Source organism: Phodopus roborovskii, unplaced genomic scaffold, assembly GCF_943737965.1.
Source record: "Phodopus roborovskii unplaced genomic scaffold, PHOROB, whole genome shotgun sequence".
NCBI lineage: Eukaryota > Metazoa > Chordata > Mammalia > Rodentia > Cricetidae > Phodopus > Phodopus roborovskii.
Genome location: NW_026126540.1, coordinates 10,263,115 through 10,280,405, shown reverse-complemented (window position 1 = coordinate 10,280,405; position 17,291 = coordinate 10,263,115). Strand labels below are relative to the sequence as shown.

The 17,291-nt window shown below is 37.2% G+C and overlaps 1 protein-coding gene across 1 annotated transcript in view; it reads right to left on the bottom strand.

Annotated features, from left to right (window-relative positions):
- Window positions 1-8,076: 8,076 nt before the first annotated feature.
- The window catches only part of Serpini1 (serpin family I member 1), an 86,877-nt gene continuing 77,662 nt past the window's right edge, over window positions 8,077-17,291 (bottom strand). Inside the window, exons 7-9 of the mRNA XM_051199040.1 lie at window positions 11,697-11,783; window positions 9,989-10,078; window positions 8,077-9,765 (exon numbers count right to left, since the gene is read on the bottom strand). Of these exons, the coding sequence (XP_051054997.1) occupies window positions 9,689-9,765; window positions 9,989-10,078; window positions 11,697-11,783 (254 nt within the window). The 3' untranslated portion in view covers window positions 8,077-9,688. The remainder of the gene's footprint in view (window positions 9,766-9,988; window positions 10,079-11,696; window positions 11,784-17,291) is intronic.

The window sequence follows — 17,291 nt, the reverse complement described above, 5'->3', positions numbered from 1 at the left end:
CCACAGCCCCAGTCTATAGGCCTTCAGAGGCAGCCTGGGCCCAGATGATACCCTGGTCCATGGTGGTAGTACAGGCCACCCATGCTTGCATGGCCACTACTATAGTGTGCCCCCCCACCCCGATTCCACCCAAGCCACAGGCTCTGGCCCAGATCCTGGGCCTCTGTATGGTTCTTAGTGGTAATATGTGCCACGGAGTTCAACACAGACCCCAGCTGCAGCTGGGCCACAGACCCAGACATGGCCTCAGGCAGCAGTTTAGCCTGATCGACATCCTTGTTTTAAGTGGTAGCTCTGGCACTCAGATCAGGATGGCTCTGATGCCAGCATGACGCCTGGACACCAACAAAGCCACAGGATGGAGCTCAGACCCCAGGCTTCATGTGACCTCTGTTGGCACCGAGGAGACATGGTTATCAATATACACCTCAGCTGTGGTAGGATCACAGGCACAGACATTGTCCTTAGCAACAACCTAGGCCTGGCTGTCACTATGGCCCCAGATGACAGCAAAAACACCCTGATTATTACGGCCCTAGGGGCAGCATGGTTCATGAACCCGATCTTGGCCCCAGGAGGTAACCCAGCTCACTGGAGTCAGCATGGCATTCAAACACAGCAAAAGCTGTGGATACCAACACAGAGCCTGGCTACTGTAGGACCAGAGACCCACATATAGCCCTTGGTAGCCAGCTGCCTGATCCGGTTATCACTATGGTCTTGGGTGGCAAACAGACTTCCTTCCTCAGTCTACTCCTCACCGATGTCACCATGGGCCCAGGTGGCAAGCTGATCTCTAACATCCGCACAACCCTCTCTATCTACCTTTGTTCCTTTATGAGTTTTTCCATGGCTTATGAACCATTCTGCCTTTCTAACTCTCCCAATTCTCCTCCCCTTATTTACTACCTTTCTTCTTGCCTACTGGCAAGTTGCCACCTAGAACTGTCTATGTGAATCTGCTCACTTTAGATTTTTGACTTATTCATGTTGAATTATCTTCTATTCTTTGAACTGAAATAGTTAATAAAAAGCTAAGCTGATTTTCCTATGAAATTCTCTTTCTTTTTAGGATATACATTTATAATTTTTAATAAGATGTTCTTATGTTCTTAACAAGGCTTCAATATTCTCTCAAGAATAACTTTGCTGGTAGACAGGAAACAAAACACATGAGCGAAAACTATGCTCTCAGGTTGCACAAACAACATGTCATTTATTTATGTAAATAAGGCTGACAAGATGGTTCAGTGGTTAAGAACACTGGCTGCTCTTCCAGAGGACCAGAGTTTGATTCCCAGCACTCAAATGGTGGCTCACAACTATCTATAACTACAGTTCCAGGGGATCTGACATAGTCACACATGTATACATGCAGGCAAAACACCAATGTCATAAACAAGTCATTAAATCCAAGCATTCATAATCACCTACTTTTTGTTATATATCATTCTAACTTAATTACTTTTGAATCAACTTTGCTATCATGTATACATATCTAAGTATGGATATGAATAGGCAGATTTTGGTGTACAGGGATATTTATTACATAAAAAGATGTGTTCAATGAATGGGCAGAAGAAAATGAAATTGATGTCAAAAAGATAAAAAAAAATTCACACTACCTAACTCTAAAGCCCCTTAAAAACAATTATAACCGAGACAGTTTGTAATGGTGAAAAGACAGATATATAGATTAATAGACTAAAGAGACCAGAATAGATTTGTAGAAATGTCAGTGTGTTTTTCACAAAAACACAAAAGCAATTCACTGTAATCAGACCAGTTTTCAGTAAATGGTGCTATAATAATTGTACATCAGAATGCCAAAGAAACATTAAATAGCCACAGCTTCACAAAAGTCAATCCAAAATGTGTTATAGGCACAAATACAGTAACCATCTAGATAGTGGCACAAACCTAAAATCACATGGGCAGAGAGTCTCAATCAGATTGTCTTGTGGATACATCTGCGGGGGCTTGTGTTGATTGGTAAGTGTGTCCAGGAGACTCTTCCTGTTTATTGGCGGCATTATTTCATGTCTGAGCCCTCAAATGTATAAGACAGAGAGAGCTAAAAAGCATGAATACAGCATAGCTGTATTTCTCTCTGCACCTGAAGGTAGACATGATATGATAAAGCTCCTGCCTCCATGGTGCCCCATTGATGGTGGACTACAGCCTGGAATTCTACAGTAAAGGCAGTGTTTCCTCCCCTGTGTTGCTTGTCAGGATATTTATCGCACCAGCAGAAATGAAACTAGAACATCAGCAAAAGAGTCTGGAAAATGCTGACTCATTTGATACTGATAATGTCTTGATGTTTTTCTATCTGTGAAATATACTAAAAAAGTGAGATAAACTGAAAACATCGAGAAAATATTTGAAAGTACCATATTTGACAAAGGAATTAAAATTATAAAAGAATTTTTGAAGTCAAATAAAAAATCTAACATCATAAGCCAAAGGTTTTAACAAATACTAGAGAATATGCATAAATGTAAAAAGTACATAAAGTGTCCAAATTTAGAAACCAAGACATTGGGGAAATAGCAAATCAAAACAACTTTGAGATACCATCTTACTCCTGCCAGAATGGCTAAAATTAGAAACACCAGTGACAACTCATGCTGGAGAGGATGTGGAGAAAGAGGAACACTCCTTCACTACTGGTGGGAGTACAAAATAGTACAGCCATTTTGGAGATCAGTATGGCAGTTCTTCAGGAAAATTGGAATTAGTTTACTACAGAACCCGGCAATTCCCCTCTTAGGCATATACCCAAATGATCCACATCCATGCAACAAAGACATGTGCTCAATTATGTTCATAGCAGCATTATTTGTAATAGCAAGAACCTGGAAGAAACCTAGATGCCTGTCAATTGAAGAATGGATAAAGATGTGGCACATCTACACAATGGAATACTACTCTGCAGAAAAAAATTAATGGAATCTTAAAATTCGAAGGCAAGTAGATGTCACTTGAAGAAACCATTCTGAATGAGGTAACCCAGTCACAAAAAGAGGAACATGGTATGTACTCGCTCATATATGGATTTTAGACCTAGAGCAAAAGATCACCAGCCTATAATTCATACCACCAGAGGAACTAGAATATAAGGTGTATCCTAAGAGATTCATATAAAGTCCCTCACAGAACCAGGAAGGGACAAGTCCCCCAGAGCACATGGGAAGTGGGGAGCAGTGAATGGAGAGAGAAGTAGGAGAAAACAAGGGGGAGGAAAGGAAAACAGTGCAACTAGGAAGATTGAGTCAGAGTAGGAATAGAAGACAGGAGAGAGAGAGAGAGAGAGAGAGAGAGAGAGAGAGAGAGAGAGAGAGAGAACATAAAAGAGCCATTATTGGTTTGAAGAGAAAACTGAACCTAAAGAAAGGTCTGGAGACCTACAAGACTGCCTCCAACTAACAATTTGAGCTTCCGTGGAAAGGCTACCATAAATGCCCTTCCCGGATAGTGAGATCAACAACTAACTTATCCACCATCATGGAACCCTCATCTAGTACCTGTTGGAAACAGAAGCAAATACCCATACATAAACACTGGGTAGAACTAGAATCCAGATGCAGAGGGAGAGGACAAGACTGGCTTGCCGAAACACATAGAGACAGCTGACCTGAACAAGGAGGAGCTCACGGGCTGGGAATGCAGCATGGGACTGACTCAGGCCCCCTGAATATGGGTCTCAGACAGAAGGACTGAGCAGTCTAAGGGACCTCAGACAGTGGAGCCAGGATGTATCCCTGGTGCACAAAAGGACCTTGCGAACACATCCCCCATGGAGGAATACTGCCTTAATCTAGATACAGGAGAGAAGTCCTAGTCACTACTTCAAATGACCTGACAGATCTACATGACCCCACCTGGATGGCATTGCCCTACATGTGGAATTAGGGTGGGGGAATGGGAGGGGAGGGCGGTCAGGGTACATGTAAGGGGTCAGAGAGGGTAAAATGGAGAATAAATAATTTTAAAAAAAGAAAGCACTACAAATTTCAGGTTGGCCAACACATTCATAGAGATTTATCAGCACATACTAGTGTTAGCACAATCTGACACCAACAAATGCTAACATATTATGTACATTTAGTCAATTTCTTATAAATGTAATATTGTTAAATGACTCTGTAATCCCCATTCTGTGTTTTGTTTTTATTGTGCAGATTTGGTTTAAAAAAAAGATTTTATAATTGCAAACATTTAGCAATGACGTAGATATCGTTAATGTGTTAGCAGATAAATACATCATGGGATACATGTACAGTGTCTTCATTCTACCATAAAAAAATCAAGAACATACAACTTGAATGAAAAAGTTGGATGAATCTCTCAAATATGTCACAGCTGAATAATGTAACATCTTGAAACTTTACCCTTCTGTAGTATTGTGTTTATATGATCAGGAAAAGACAGTAGAAACAAATGGCTGATAGAAGACATGGGCAGATTTGATGTGACTATGTCTAATGTTTCCATGATTTTGGTCTCTTTCCCAAAGAATTGTAAATGAAGGCTCATGTAGATGTGCAAAAGAAACAAGAAAACTTGATTTGGAGTGAAGAAATTGTGGCAGTTATAAAGGGCCACACTATTATTGTTGGCAGAGGGTCACATTACTGAGAGTGCTCAGGGGGCCAGGCTACCCTATCACATTTTTTTAATGGACTTCAAGAGTAGGAAAGGCTGATTACTAAGGAGCAAAATTTGCATAACTCTATTTTTACTGACAAATTAGATTATATAACAATTTCTTTATTGTGAATACTCCTTTCTGCAATGCATATGATTTTAATCATATATATATATATATATATATATATATATATATATTTGTGCATAGGTATATGATACTAAATAGGGATTTCCCCAAAAAGATTACTAAAGGACCAAGTTTCACTTTACCATACAGGACACTTCAAATCAGTTCAGTTCAAACTGTCTCTTCTATTCCTAAAACTGAATAAGAGAATACAGTTGGGAGTTCATTGAACAGAAATGGTTTAAAATTAAATGTTATCAGCCGCGGGGAACTTGTTCAAAGATAGGAATATGCGTGGCCTGATCCAGATAGGGCTTCAGAGGGATTTGATGTTGCTGGGCTCCTTGTTTGAGTCAGGGTGATGCAAATGCTGGTGAAGGAACAAGGCTGTGGACTACATTATTACACTGAGTGTCTGTGTAGAAGTCAAATTCAAATGGGGGTCCCATGTCAAGCTATTTTCTGTGCTGGCCTGCCTCATGATGATGAAGGGGTAGTGTGAGTAGAAGGGAAATATGTATTCTAATTACAAAAATTACATGTATTTACACATTTTAAAAACCAAATAACCATATACAAAAGTGACCAACTTTGAGTGTATGCGTCTTTTAAACCATAGCAATTCAAAACATTTTATTCACATATAAACTAGACACCTATGCTTGTCAAATACTGCAATACAATTAAACTATCTTTCATTTATGTAGCTTCTTATGACATACATAAATAATTGTTCTAAACTTTAGTTTACATGTTTTTAAAACTGGCAAATTTCTTGCTGCAAGTAAAATATTAAAATTTGGATGGGAAAACACTTTGCAGAACACAGTCTAGATGTGGATGAGTTTTATGTGGTGAAAGTATTCCTTTTTACTAAAGGGGGTTCATCAAGCTGTGGAGTGGATACATACCATCAGCATCCTGATGGAACAGGAAATGTCTCCCCAGTGGATAACATGGAAGGGCTCTCATTTACAGACACATTGAGGAGACAAATCGCCATTGCAGAGAGTAGACTGTTAAACATAAAAGGGAACGAACAGAAAAAAAATGGAAACACACACAAAAGTCACCTTGTACACAAACACACACAGTAACACACACAGTAAGAGGAGGATATGCCCACAATGAAGCACACATCATACTGATGCACACACATGCTGAGACACATACACACCCTGAGACACACATAGGGAGACACACACTAATATACATACACAGACCCACACAGAGATACAGATACATATACACAAAGACACACACACACACAGAGGTACACCCTCCCACTGAGAAACTTACACTGAGACATACATACATTGAGATACACAAAGACACATACTGAAGCACACATGTGAAGACACATATCCTGAGATAAATACTAAGATACACATATCTACACACACACATGAAGACATACACCCTAACAAGAGTATAATGGGATGACTTACTGGTTCAATTTTAAAGAAAGAAAATAACTAAATATTTTTTGAATGTGACTTATATAAGTGGGCCAGAAATCAAATAGTAAAAGCATGTGACTGCTTACTCTAAATTTGCCTATTTTACCTTTGCTTCTTTGTGTCCCCTGTCCTGAAATCACACATCCTTCATGATTCTATCATTGTCTAAAGACAAAAAGCTGATCTGCATTACATTGGATCTGTGATCACTCAAGTCTGGAAGTTCGTTTTAATAGTGTGTTTCGTGTCAATTAGAGATTTGTCTTGAATTTAGTCCAAAAAATTTTGAAATTATAATACACTTAATGTCTCCCTGTCCTCGCCTCCCTCCAAACCCTCTTATATACACTTTCATTGCTCTACTCTAAATTATTGACCTCTGTTTTCATTAATTCTTTTTGGATCAATGTGTGCATACGTATATACATATATATTCCTAAGCACAACCTGCTCGGTCTGTATAATATTACTTCTATGTGTGTTTTACAAATAACATTTCTATTGTGCACAAGAACATTAACAGGTCAGTTAGGTTTCCTGGAAGCTACTAGCAGACTTAGCACTTTAGTAGGATGTTTCATTGAGTCTCTACTTAGGACATTCTTAAGACTAATCTTTGAATTAAAAAATCTTGCATTGTGTCTGCTTTTAGAAGAGTCCCTTTATAATGGACCATGATGTGGTGAGGCTCTGAGAGTAGGGCAAAGTTGCAGAGTTTTCATCAACAATATTTTTCCTATTACTTCCTTTATTCTTGAAATTGTATTTTATCTTTGCTCAAGATCACAGGAAAGACCTTTACTTCACAAAGACAAGTTTCAACTGGTTTAACTTGCCTTCAGCTAGTAAGTGAAATTCCGCCACTACTTTTGTTTTAGAGAAAAAATTAAGACAGGTTTTCAGATAAGAAAAAATGACTAACATTAAATTCAAGAGACTGATTATATATCAAAAATCAGTGAATTGTATTACATATAGCATGCATATTTAATGAGAACAAAGTATGCTCTTTACTGCATTTTCTTTTTATTTTCAGTGTTCTTATAAAGTGAATGTTTTGGGTATTTAAATAAGCATTTATATAAAACTTATTTTAATATTTGTTTGGTCATAATGGTGATATTCACATATAGGATTGTATTGTCTATTATTATTCAATCCAGTCTATTGCATACACACAAATAACTAAAATGAGAATTTCAGTTAATATCAAAATATTCAGAATGATTGACGATTTCCTCCAAAACAAAAGTTCAGAGAACAAAAGTATTTTCCGTGGTGTGTGTGTGTGTGTGTGTGTGTGTGTGTGTGTGTGTCTGCTTGTGCATGTACCTATAGTAATTATCCATTGTAATTAAAGAAAATAAAACAACTAGGAATGATGCATTGTTACTTTTTCAATAAAAGAAATCTGTTGAAGAAATTAAAAACAAAGAGAGGACAACAGAAAACCTTGAGGCCAGTGAGATGACCCAGTAGATGCAAGTCTTTCTTGTACATTTCTAACAATTTGAGTGTGATTCTGGGATCCTAAGGTACAAAGAGGCAACTGATTCCTCCAATTTGTCCTCTGACCTCCACATACAAACTGTGGCATATGAATGCCTGTGCTCTAGTAAACACATACACACATGCACACACATTAAATTATTAAAAAGAAAACGCTTGGTGTTGTAATGTATTAATTCTAAGCTTTCCACCAGCATGAGAACATCCATTTTCAATTAAGTAACACCTAATTCATATTGAAATAATTTAAGGTAAATATTACAAATAGTAGAACTTGAACACAAATCTGTCAATAAAAATAGCATTTGGGACTTTATAGAATCAAGTGATTGCATAAACATGTTTATTCTTCCTTACCAGCAATACATTTAGTTAACTGATGAACATACATGTATAGTCAGATGAGTCATATTCACAAGAAGGATGCAGTGACCAATGCTGTCTTAGCTTAAAATGTGAATGCTGAATCAACATCAGCCATCACAGATACATAAATTATAAATGAAAACAAGACCAGTATTTTAAATAACATGAAGATTTTTGAATAAGCTGCAAGTCTTCTGAAAATATAAGCTGTAAAAGACTCAGTGTTAAGTACTATGTCCTTGGATATTCATAAATTTTTTAAGGGTATTGCCTATAAATGTCTCCATATTTTTAAAGATTGTATTTCAAGTGTTGTAATATGCAGAAGCATCTCACATTTATCTATGGTATATACTATAAAAAACTTTAGAGTCACACTAATTCTAGACAAGGGCATTGTATTATTAAAACAGATTATATCCTTTTCCCATCCAAGCTCCCTCCAAGTTCATTCAGTAAAAATTAGAGTTTTTTATGTATTTATATTAATATCAAATATGCAACACTTACATAAGTAGAATTTTGCTAGCCAAGTAACAAACAGCAAAGCCCATGTTCCAACATCCAAGACATCAGTTGGAAACTAGTTAGAAAGGTATTGTCCCTGTTTTATCTTAAACATCCTGGTTAAGAACTTGCACTTATAATAATTGACCAGATGATAATATCACTCACTAAGTTTCAGAAGCATTGATTCCCTATGATGCACTGACTAATGATTTTTCTTTAAAGTAAAAACATCTAAGAAGCTGGTACACCAAGGTATCACTTGATGCCTTGGATATATTCTAGGAAATGTGCCATTGGGTAATTTCATCTTTGTGTGAACCTAAAAAAAAAAGAAAATCACTTGAATTTAAATGGTACAAGGCAATCTTTTCATGGGACCTCTCTATGTCATCAGGGGTGGCTAATAAGATGTTTGAGCTTGTTACTAGAGTCATGTGGCATACAAATGCTAGTCAAACTTTTAAAGATAAATATAACCAGTATGCTCTAATGACTTGAAAAGTATAAACTACAGTATAGACAATACATCTATAGGCTTTACATATCCCAAATTTTTCCTAAAAGTTTTGTCATGGAGCTCTACGGTAAATGATGATTCCAATTTTTGTGGTTTACTTGCCTCCACTTCACATTATTGCTTATTATATACACATGTGCTGCTCGCTTTGGTGTTCATTCTGCATGATTATGAAGACACTCAGAAACAGCAGGTTCTACATTGCAGGATCATTACATTGTACAATTCCTAAAGAAACGACATCGTTTCCAAATCTCAGCTATAGTGGTGCGCAGACTACAACTACCTCCAAAGTGAAAAAATTACTCACAAGCTCAATATATACTTTTATTTTAAACAACAGTACAACAGACACAATGAGGACCATAATCTTAATACTGACAAAATTTCTTGACAGGCTGATTTATAGATCAGATGCATTACTTCTACTAAGAACTATTTTAAGTATTACTTTAAATAATACTGTAAAACAAAAATCCTAGCTATATACCAATTGTAAATAAAATGTGCTTCATCATTGCTTTCTTTTTACTCAAACGTCATCATTCAAAGTTCCTCAAAGTCATGTCCACTTGTGTTCATTGTTTCGGGGTGCATGACTCGTCCCATGAATAATATTGTACCTGCATTCATTTAGAAGTGAGCAAAAGAGAAGAGTGAGCAAATGATGGAATACTTATTTCCCACTTGCTTACAACTAGCAATGTTTTAAAAAAAATAAAAAGTACAATATTTTAATTTTTAAAAGTATAAGAACATTGGAAGCAATCTTAAAAATAGGTATCATTTTGAAACAGAAAGCTTTTCTGTGGCTTATGAACTAATATATTCACATAGCACACTCACCAGTTTTCCTGCTCTTGATAAGAAAGAAAAATGGATGGTCGACAATAACTTGAGGGTACAGCACAGCCATCCTGCTAATTGCAATCATTCCTATGGTACAGAAAGGAAGTAATTACATGCCTATAGATGTGCAAAGACTCAGACTTCTGAGAATTTTTCAAAGCAATCTATGTCTATTTGTTTAATGAAAAAGCAAAAATCTACAGAAAACAGGGGTTGTAAGTCAGAAATGTTTTAAAGGTGTTAATATTCTAAAGAAAACAAACAACCACAACACATATACAAGTCATTTCTTCCCTCTAAACCATCAAAAATTGTATGGTAATTTACTCTGCCTGATGTAAAACATGTTATCCTTAGTCCAAGACAAGTATTTGTGTTTTAATCAAAGTGCCTTTTCAATTAAGAGAAGGGAGAAAAGAAAGAATTGTCAAACTGAAGGCAGTCTTTCACATTTTCAAGTTATTTCTGTTACCTGTAGTAAGTGTACTTTGAAGCTCTGTGGGGTGCCAGTAATGACCAGGATGAAATGACAAATGAAAATCCAACAGCGAGCAGGCTATTCAATTCCCCAAGTTCTTATTTGCTACAGTCTGTTTAGTTATCTGAGATTGTAATCTTTTTTGACCACCTAAGACTGTTTCCTTTTCCTCTTGAAAGTACTGTTATCACTGATGAGGTCAGAAATATATGTCAATATGCAAATATATTGCCAGGTAACGGAAACTTTATTAAATTTGATCTTATCTGTTCAACAGGCAATGGAAGCAATCCTAAGCCAGCAAGAGGATATGGGAAATACAATGATAAAGTCATGCACGGTTATCTAGGAAAATCACAGCTGCCAAAATGATCAAGGGTGTGGATGGGGAAAAGGCTCAGTCAGCAAAGTTCCTGCCCCACAACTGTGAAGACCCGGATTCAGATCCTCTGCATCCATACAAAAAGCTAGGCATAGTAGACTATCTGCGCTTTAATTACAGTTCTGTGGAAGTAGACAGGTTCTCTGAGGCTTGTTGTCCAGCAAGTCTAACCAAATTGGTAAGCTCCAGATTCTGTGACAAAACTCACCTCAAAAAAAGGAGACAGATAATTATTGAGAAAGACACCAGATTCCTACCTCTGCTTTTATAAACACCCACATCCAAACATACATACATGGGTGCACACTTAAACATGTATTCATCACACACAAAAATGATGAAGGACCATTAACCTGTATATGGAATCTATGTCCATTTAAAAATTTGCCTATTGAAAATTATTGCTTATAACTATTATTATTTAAAGGTACTTAAAAGCATCTATTTTTGTCTATCAACTCTTATTTTTACATGTAATTTCTCAAAACCAACTTTACACAAACAAAAATTAAGAACTAGCTTCCAAAGGTAATTAGGAAGGAAACAATGTGTGCATACCCACTAGGCAAATGCTAACAATAGTTATGTGAACAGTGCAGTGGGGGGGGACCATCTTTTAAAGCTGCCACTATGTGACACCTCTCTGGGAGGCTAGGCATGGACCTACTTGACATTCTATTGAAAATGTTCTGATTGCTTTAGCTTTTGCTTGACTTGGGACTTGGAAAAGAGTGATGTCTTTGGTACGGTTTCAAAGGGGATCTCTATTTCCACCCAAGGTTGTTTAAAAACAGAAATTTGGAAGAAGGACGAAGAGTGAGTCCTGAAAATGGCTTAGTATGTACCAGAGGCTGCAGCTGCTTCTGACCCTTCTTCATTAACCTCGATGAAGGACTTGTGAACAACTTTGGAGAGGAACAGCTCTTTCTTATCTGAAAAGAAGAAATGAGATCATTAGCACCAGACACACAGACACATTTGACCTCTTGGGTAAGTAAGTTTGAGAGTGCTGAGAAACCAAGATACTTGATTAGAAAAGAAAAGAAAAAAAAAAAGAAAGAAAGAAAGGAAGGAAGGAAGGAAGGAAGGAAGGAAGGAAGGAAGGAAGGAAGAAAAAGAAAATACAATGCCAGATTTTACTTACGGCATGAAAGAACTTGTTAGTGATGGTATGTTTTCAAATTCGCCCTCATTTTATTACCACTTGTTAATTTACTCCAATCTTTACTCCAGTAAGTTCCCACTGTATATTTCTCCTTTTTCCTATTACTTAACTCTTATACTGCTCAGAGGGAGGGGAGCAGAAACTCTGTTTCTAATAGTGACCTCAAATGATTTCATAATGCACAATAAAAATATTTTATCCATTGGCTTTATAATTTGAAATAAAAAGTACACAATGAAAAACAGTGAAGATCCAGAGATAAAAATATGCTTTCCTTAAGCCTAATCAATAACTTTTATAATATGTAGATGACATTAACCTGGTAAAATAAAATTGACTTCTTGCCTGGAGAAATGTTAAAAAAAAAAAAAAAAGAGCTTACTTTGAAATTAATGCTTACTTTGAGATTTATGCTCCTAAACATTCATTTGCTCAGGTCCTAACCCCCAGGACTTTAGTCCATGACTATACTGAAGAACGGGGTCTTAAAATGAAGTCACTGTAGAGTATTCTGATCAGATATGACTAGTCTCCACTCAAGACCAATTTGAACTGAGATAGCTACAAAGAAAAGCAGAAATGAAATGGTTCATTTCATGTGTCAATTTGTTCAAGCTTTACTACTTAGACACTTGAACAAACATTCTGGATGTTTCTGTGAGCATGTTTTTGGATGAGATTAACATTTAAGTCAGTGGGTTTTGAGTAAAGCAGATTGTTGTCCCAGTGTGGGTGGGCCTCATCCAATCAGCTGAAGAAGCTGTATTAGAACAGAGACCTCTTCAAAGCAAAGAAGAATTCAGTCCGCAGATTACACGGCACTCAGCTACCACTTTTCCTTGAGTGTCTGCTCTGTAGATTTTTAATTTCTCCACATTCATTTCATTTCAAGCCTCCACAATATATGAGCCAATCCCTAAAAAAGAAATCTATCATCTGTCTGTCTATCTATCTATCTATCTATCTATCTATCTATCTATCTACCTATATAAATGTGAGTTCAAGGCTGATCACAGGTATTTGAAAAACAACTTGGAAGTTCTTCCTTGGGGAAGTCTGTGATACTTTGCTGAGGAGCACCTAGCAAACTATAAATGTCTTCCAGTCTTGAGTTCAACTGTTTCCCAAGATGAAACAAAAGAACCATAAAATGCATTCCAACTACTTTTGAAAAAGGAGAAGCTCAGACAGCAGGATAAAGAGTTACGCAAATGTGTTCTACTCCACACAGTCCTTTTCTTCAACTCTAGAAAGTCTGTGCTAAATTTCAGATAAATAACTGCATTGTTTATATCCAGCACCATTTGTAGAAGTTACAATTCAAGGACTGGGTAGAAGGATAGGTTGATAAAATGTTTGGCACAAAAGCTGGAGGACCTGAATTCAGATCCCAAGCACCTGCTTGAAATGGCAGTCATGGTGAGTAGGAAGAGACTGGGCCTTCCTGGCCAGCTAGTCTAGCCAGTTAGAGACTCCCTCAAAAAAAAAAAACACATAACAATAATAATAATAATAATAATAATAATAATAATAATAATAATAATGTGGAGAACAGTTGAAGGAGACTCCTGATTTTACCTCTGACCTCTACATGCACATGTATAGATGTGTGCCCAAAATACACATATACACCTGAATGCGTGCACACACACACACACACACACACACACACACACACACACAGAGAGAGAGAGAGAGAAGAGATGCATGTATGCATGCAGAAAATAAAACTCACAATTAATTTAACATTAGACTGTTGAATAACATAATTAACTTTGACCTAAAACAACATACATTTTCTCTCATTTTCAAAAACATTCTACACATGGAGAACAATAGTCACCAATATTTTTGGTACATCTGGTAAACAGCCCCTGATTATTTTGAATAATCACCATGGTAACCAACAATGACATCTGTGAATATACTTCTAATAGGGATCCATTTCCTTAGATATTATTTGGTATCAATAATAATTATCACATTATTAAATAGTCCCTCTCTTATATTTTCTTACAAAATGCATTTGATGACTAAAAGAACAATAAATTGCAACCAAAATGTACATGTAAATATCAAGTATAATCAGTTCTCTCAAATCCCAAGACCTTTTTTGCCTTTATTTAACAAGGGATGGAATATGAACCATTTGATTATTCAGGAATCTTTTAATTGGCAAAATAAACACATGAATCCAAAGGCAGTGAAATATACAAACAATTTAGCAGTTAGCTGATAACTATTTTCAAATCTTGATGCTTTTTAATCTTCATTCATCAGTTAATAGAAGGTCATGAATGAGGACACGATTATGGCTCTCAATGCAAAAGCAGTTGAACTCAGTTCCTCTGACTATGGATGCCCAGCCTGCCAGCTAAGTCCCCCTTAAATACTCTGAAGGGGAGTTTACAAAGACAGAATTATCATTCAGCCATACCAGCTTGCTGAGATAGAACTGTTTGCAGTAGTTCTTAGACCTTTCCTAATGTATGCATTTGACGCACGGAAATAGAAAAAACATGGCCCCTTTACATGTAACCTCTGTCCAAATGTTGGGGGGGGGGGGACCGGGATAGGTGGATCAATGGACAGAGACTTATAGTTAAGTAGAAGTAAGAAGTTGTGCTTAAATTAACTGCAGGTGATTGCATGCTGTGCAGTTCAAAAGACTGCACTAAAGCATTTCCAAATTTCTTTTTAACATAAATGAATATTTGAGGAGATAGATGTGTTAAGCCTGATTTAAACATTAGACAAGGACCATCCAGATGACCCAGACAGTAAAGTGATTTGTAATGTAAGCCTAATGACTTGAGGTTATTCTCCAGAACTCACATAAAGGTGGAAGAAGAGACATGGCTTCACAAAGTTATTACATCATGGCACATGCAACCATACAATATTCACACAAATAATAATAAAAATAATAACTAAAACTTAATTTTAAAATTCAATTTTATTTTTTAAAATAGTAACAGCACACATATGAACTTGAAATATTACATGGTACACCATTAGAATAAATTTTTTCTATTATTTATGTCAGCTCAAAATAAAAATTTAAATTAAACCCATTGACATATATAAATGAATTTCTACTAAGTTGCAGTGGTTTTCAGTGTGTCAGATCAAGGTGATGGAAAGGTTGTACACTATTAGCAGAATGGACCCATACAAGTGCAAAGCCGTTTATACAGCACTCTAGTGAGCTCTCCCTCCTCCCCTCTGTCCCTCAGCCTGTCACCCCACCTTCAGGGTATTTCATACTTTTGTAAGTCCTAGCACGTCCCTTGGGCAGTATCTCACTAATTCATTCCACATTCTATGCCTTGAATGCTGTGTGTTGTCATTTGAGTTTAAAATGTTCCATCTTCACTCCTGGTTTGCTTCCCCAGATCCTCCCTCAGCCTCTGGGCTCCTAAGACTTGGCTTCTACCCCAGGCGACTTCTCTTACTTTTCTGATTCCTGTATCTTCAAATTAGATCTGACCATGCCTTTCCCATGGACCAAAAAACTGATTCTATGAAGCCTTTCTAATGTATTACACCAGCATTGTGTGTCTCCTCCTGGACTGTCACCTTTCTTAAAGCAATGACTGTGTCATTCATCTGAGTACCCCTACCTTCTGGCATATAGTGTAAGGATGGAAAAATTTAGCCTAATTCTCCCTAGACCCTGCCCCCTAGCAGTGAGTAGGCAAAAGGTCACATTCTTGAGTGTTTAAGACAGAGCTGTTTATGTCAGCACCTGTGAGTGAATGAACATAAGGAATGAGCCTTGTCACACTACCCAGAAGCCCAAGCGAAAGCAGACTTCCTGGGCTAAGCAAGGGCTTGGATAGTTCAAATTGATTGGTCCACACTGGATGCTATGAGATGATTGGTTTGTGATGCACGGGCTTTGTTATAACCCTATAAAAGTTGTCTGAACCCTGTACCCAGGGTTCCCAGTCCCCTACTTCCATGTGGAGTATGGCTGCGGACCCCAGTGCACTGGAATATAAAAGATCTCATGCTTTTGCATCAAGACCGCTTCTCCTGAGTGATTTGCGGGGGGGGGGGGGGCGTGAGGGTCCTCACCCTCTGCAGGTCTTTCAATAGCTGTACTTAAAATCTGAATTCCTGAAAGGAGGAAATACTCTGCTAATGTGATATTTTCTAGTATTAACCCAGCACAACATGATACCCAAGATTTGATCATTGTTTAATGAAAAGTCTTAGCTTTTTCATACTGTGATTTTGTGGGTGTGACAACTTTCTGTGACAACACATGGACATAGTTCGGCTCACAATTATGCCCCTAAGTTTTATTTTTATAAGAGAATCCATGATAATACAAACTAAGTATTCCAAGAAAAGAGCAATAAGAGAGAAAAAGAGCAATAAAAGACTTAAAAACTGGATCAAGTTTAAAAATAATGGTAATAGTATCTGGCTGGTGAGTGTTACTGTCTATATTTCAAAGTCAGCAAAGCAAAGATTGACTTTGGTGTTCATATTGCCATAGCATGACTCATGCCACCCAATAACTAATTTGGTGTCTGCAGATGTAGAAAGATTCCAGACACTTAACATACAGGGAAAAAAATCTATGACTATAGATGTATACGTAGGGCTGCCCCCCCATTGGAATAAACATCAAACAATCACATTAAAATAAAATATCATTGCATAAAGGTTGAGGAAGCATATGTCACTGGCAACAAAATTTTAAGAATAGGTCAAGACATGTGGAAACACAAGCAAGTTTATGTTCATGACTCCTTATGCTTGTATGTGGACTTCATCCTTGACAATTGCATGTTAATCAGAAGCCCTCTGTCCTGTCTTAACGTGGCTGCATATACTTGTATGGCTATACATGTGTGGATATGGATACCAAGGGTCAACTTTTGGCATCCTCCCCCAGGAATCACATACCTTGTTTTATGAGACAAGATCTTCCAGTGGCCAAGAGCTCACTAATTAATCTAGTCTGGCTGGTCAGAGAGCCCCAGGAATCTGCCTGTACCACCACATCCTCAGCATGGGTAGCCCTGCCTTTTAATATACCTTTTAGGGATTGAACTTGGTGCTTGCATGTCAAACACTGTAACTCCTTAGTCTGCAAATGTTGCTCTCTTTTCTTTCTTCTTTCTTTTTAATTCTGTTTTTTTTTTTGTTTACTTCTTTTTTTGTGTTTTGTTTTGTTGTGTTTTGTTATATTTTGTTTTGTCTGCACATGGGCCCAAAGCAACCTTCTCTTCTGGCCCTGCAGGCACTGCTGTTCAATGCT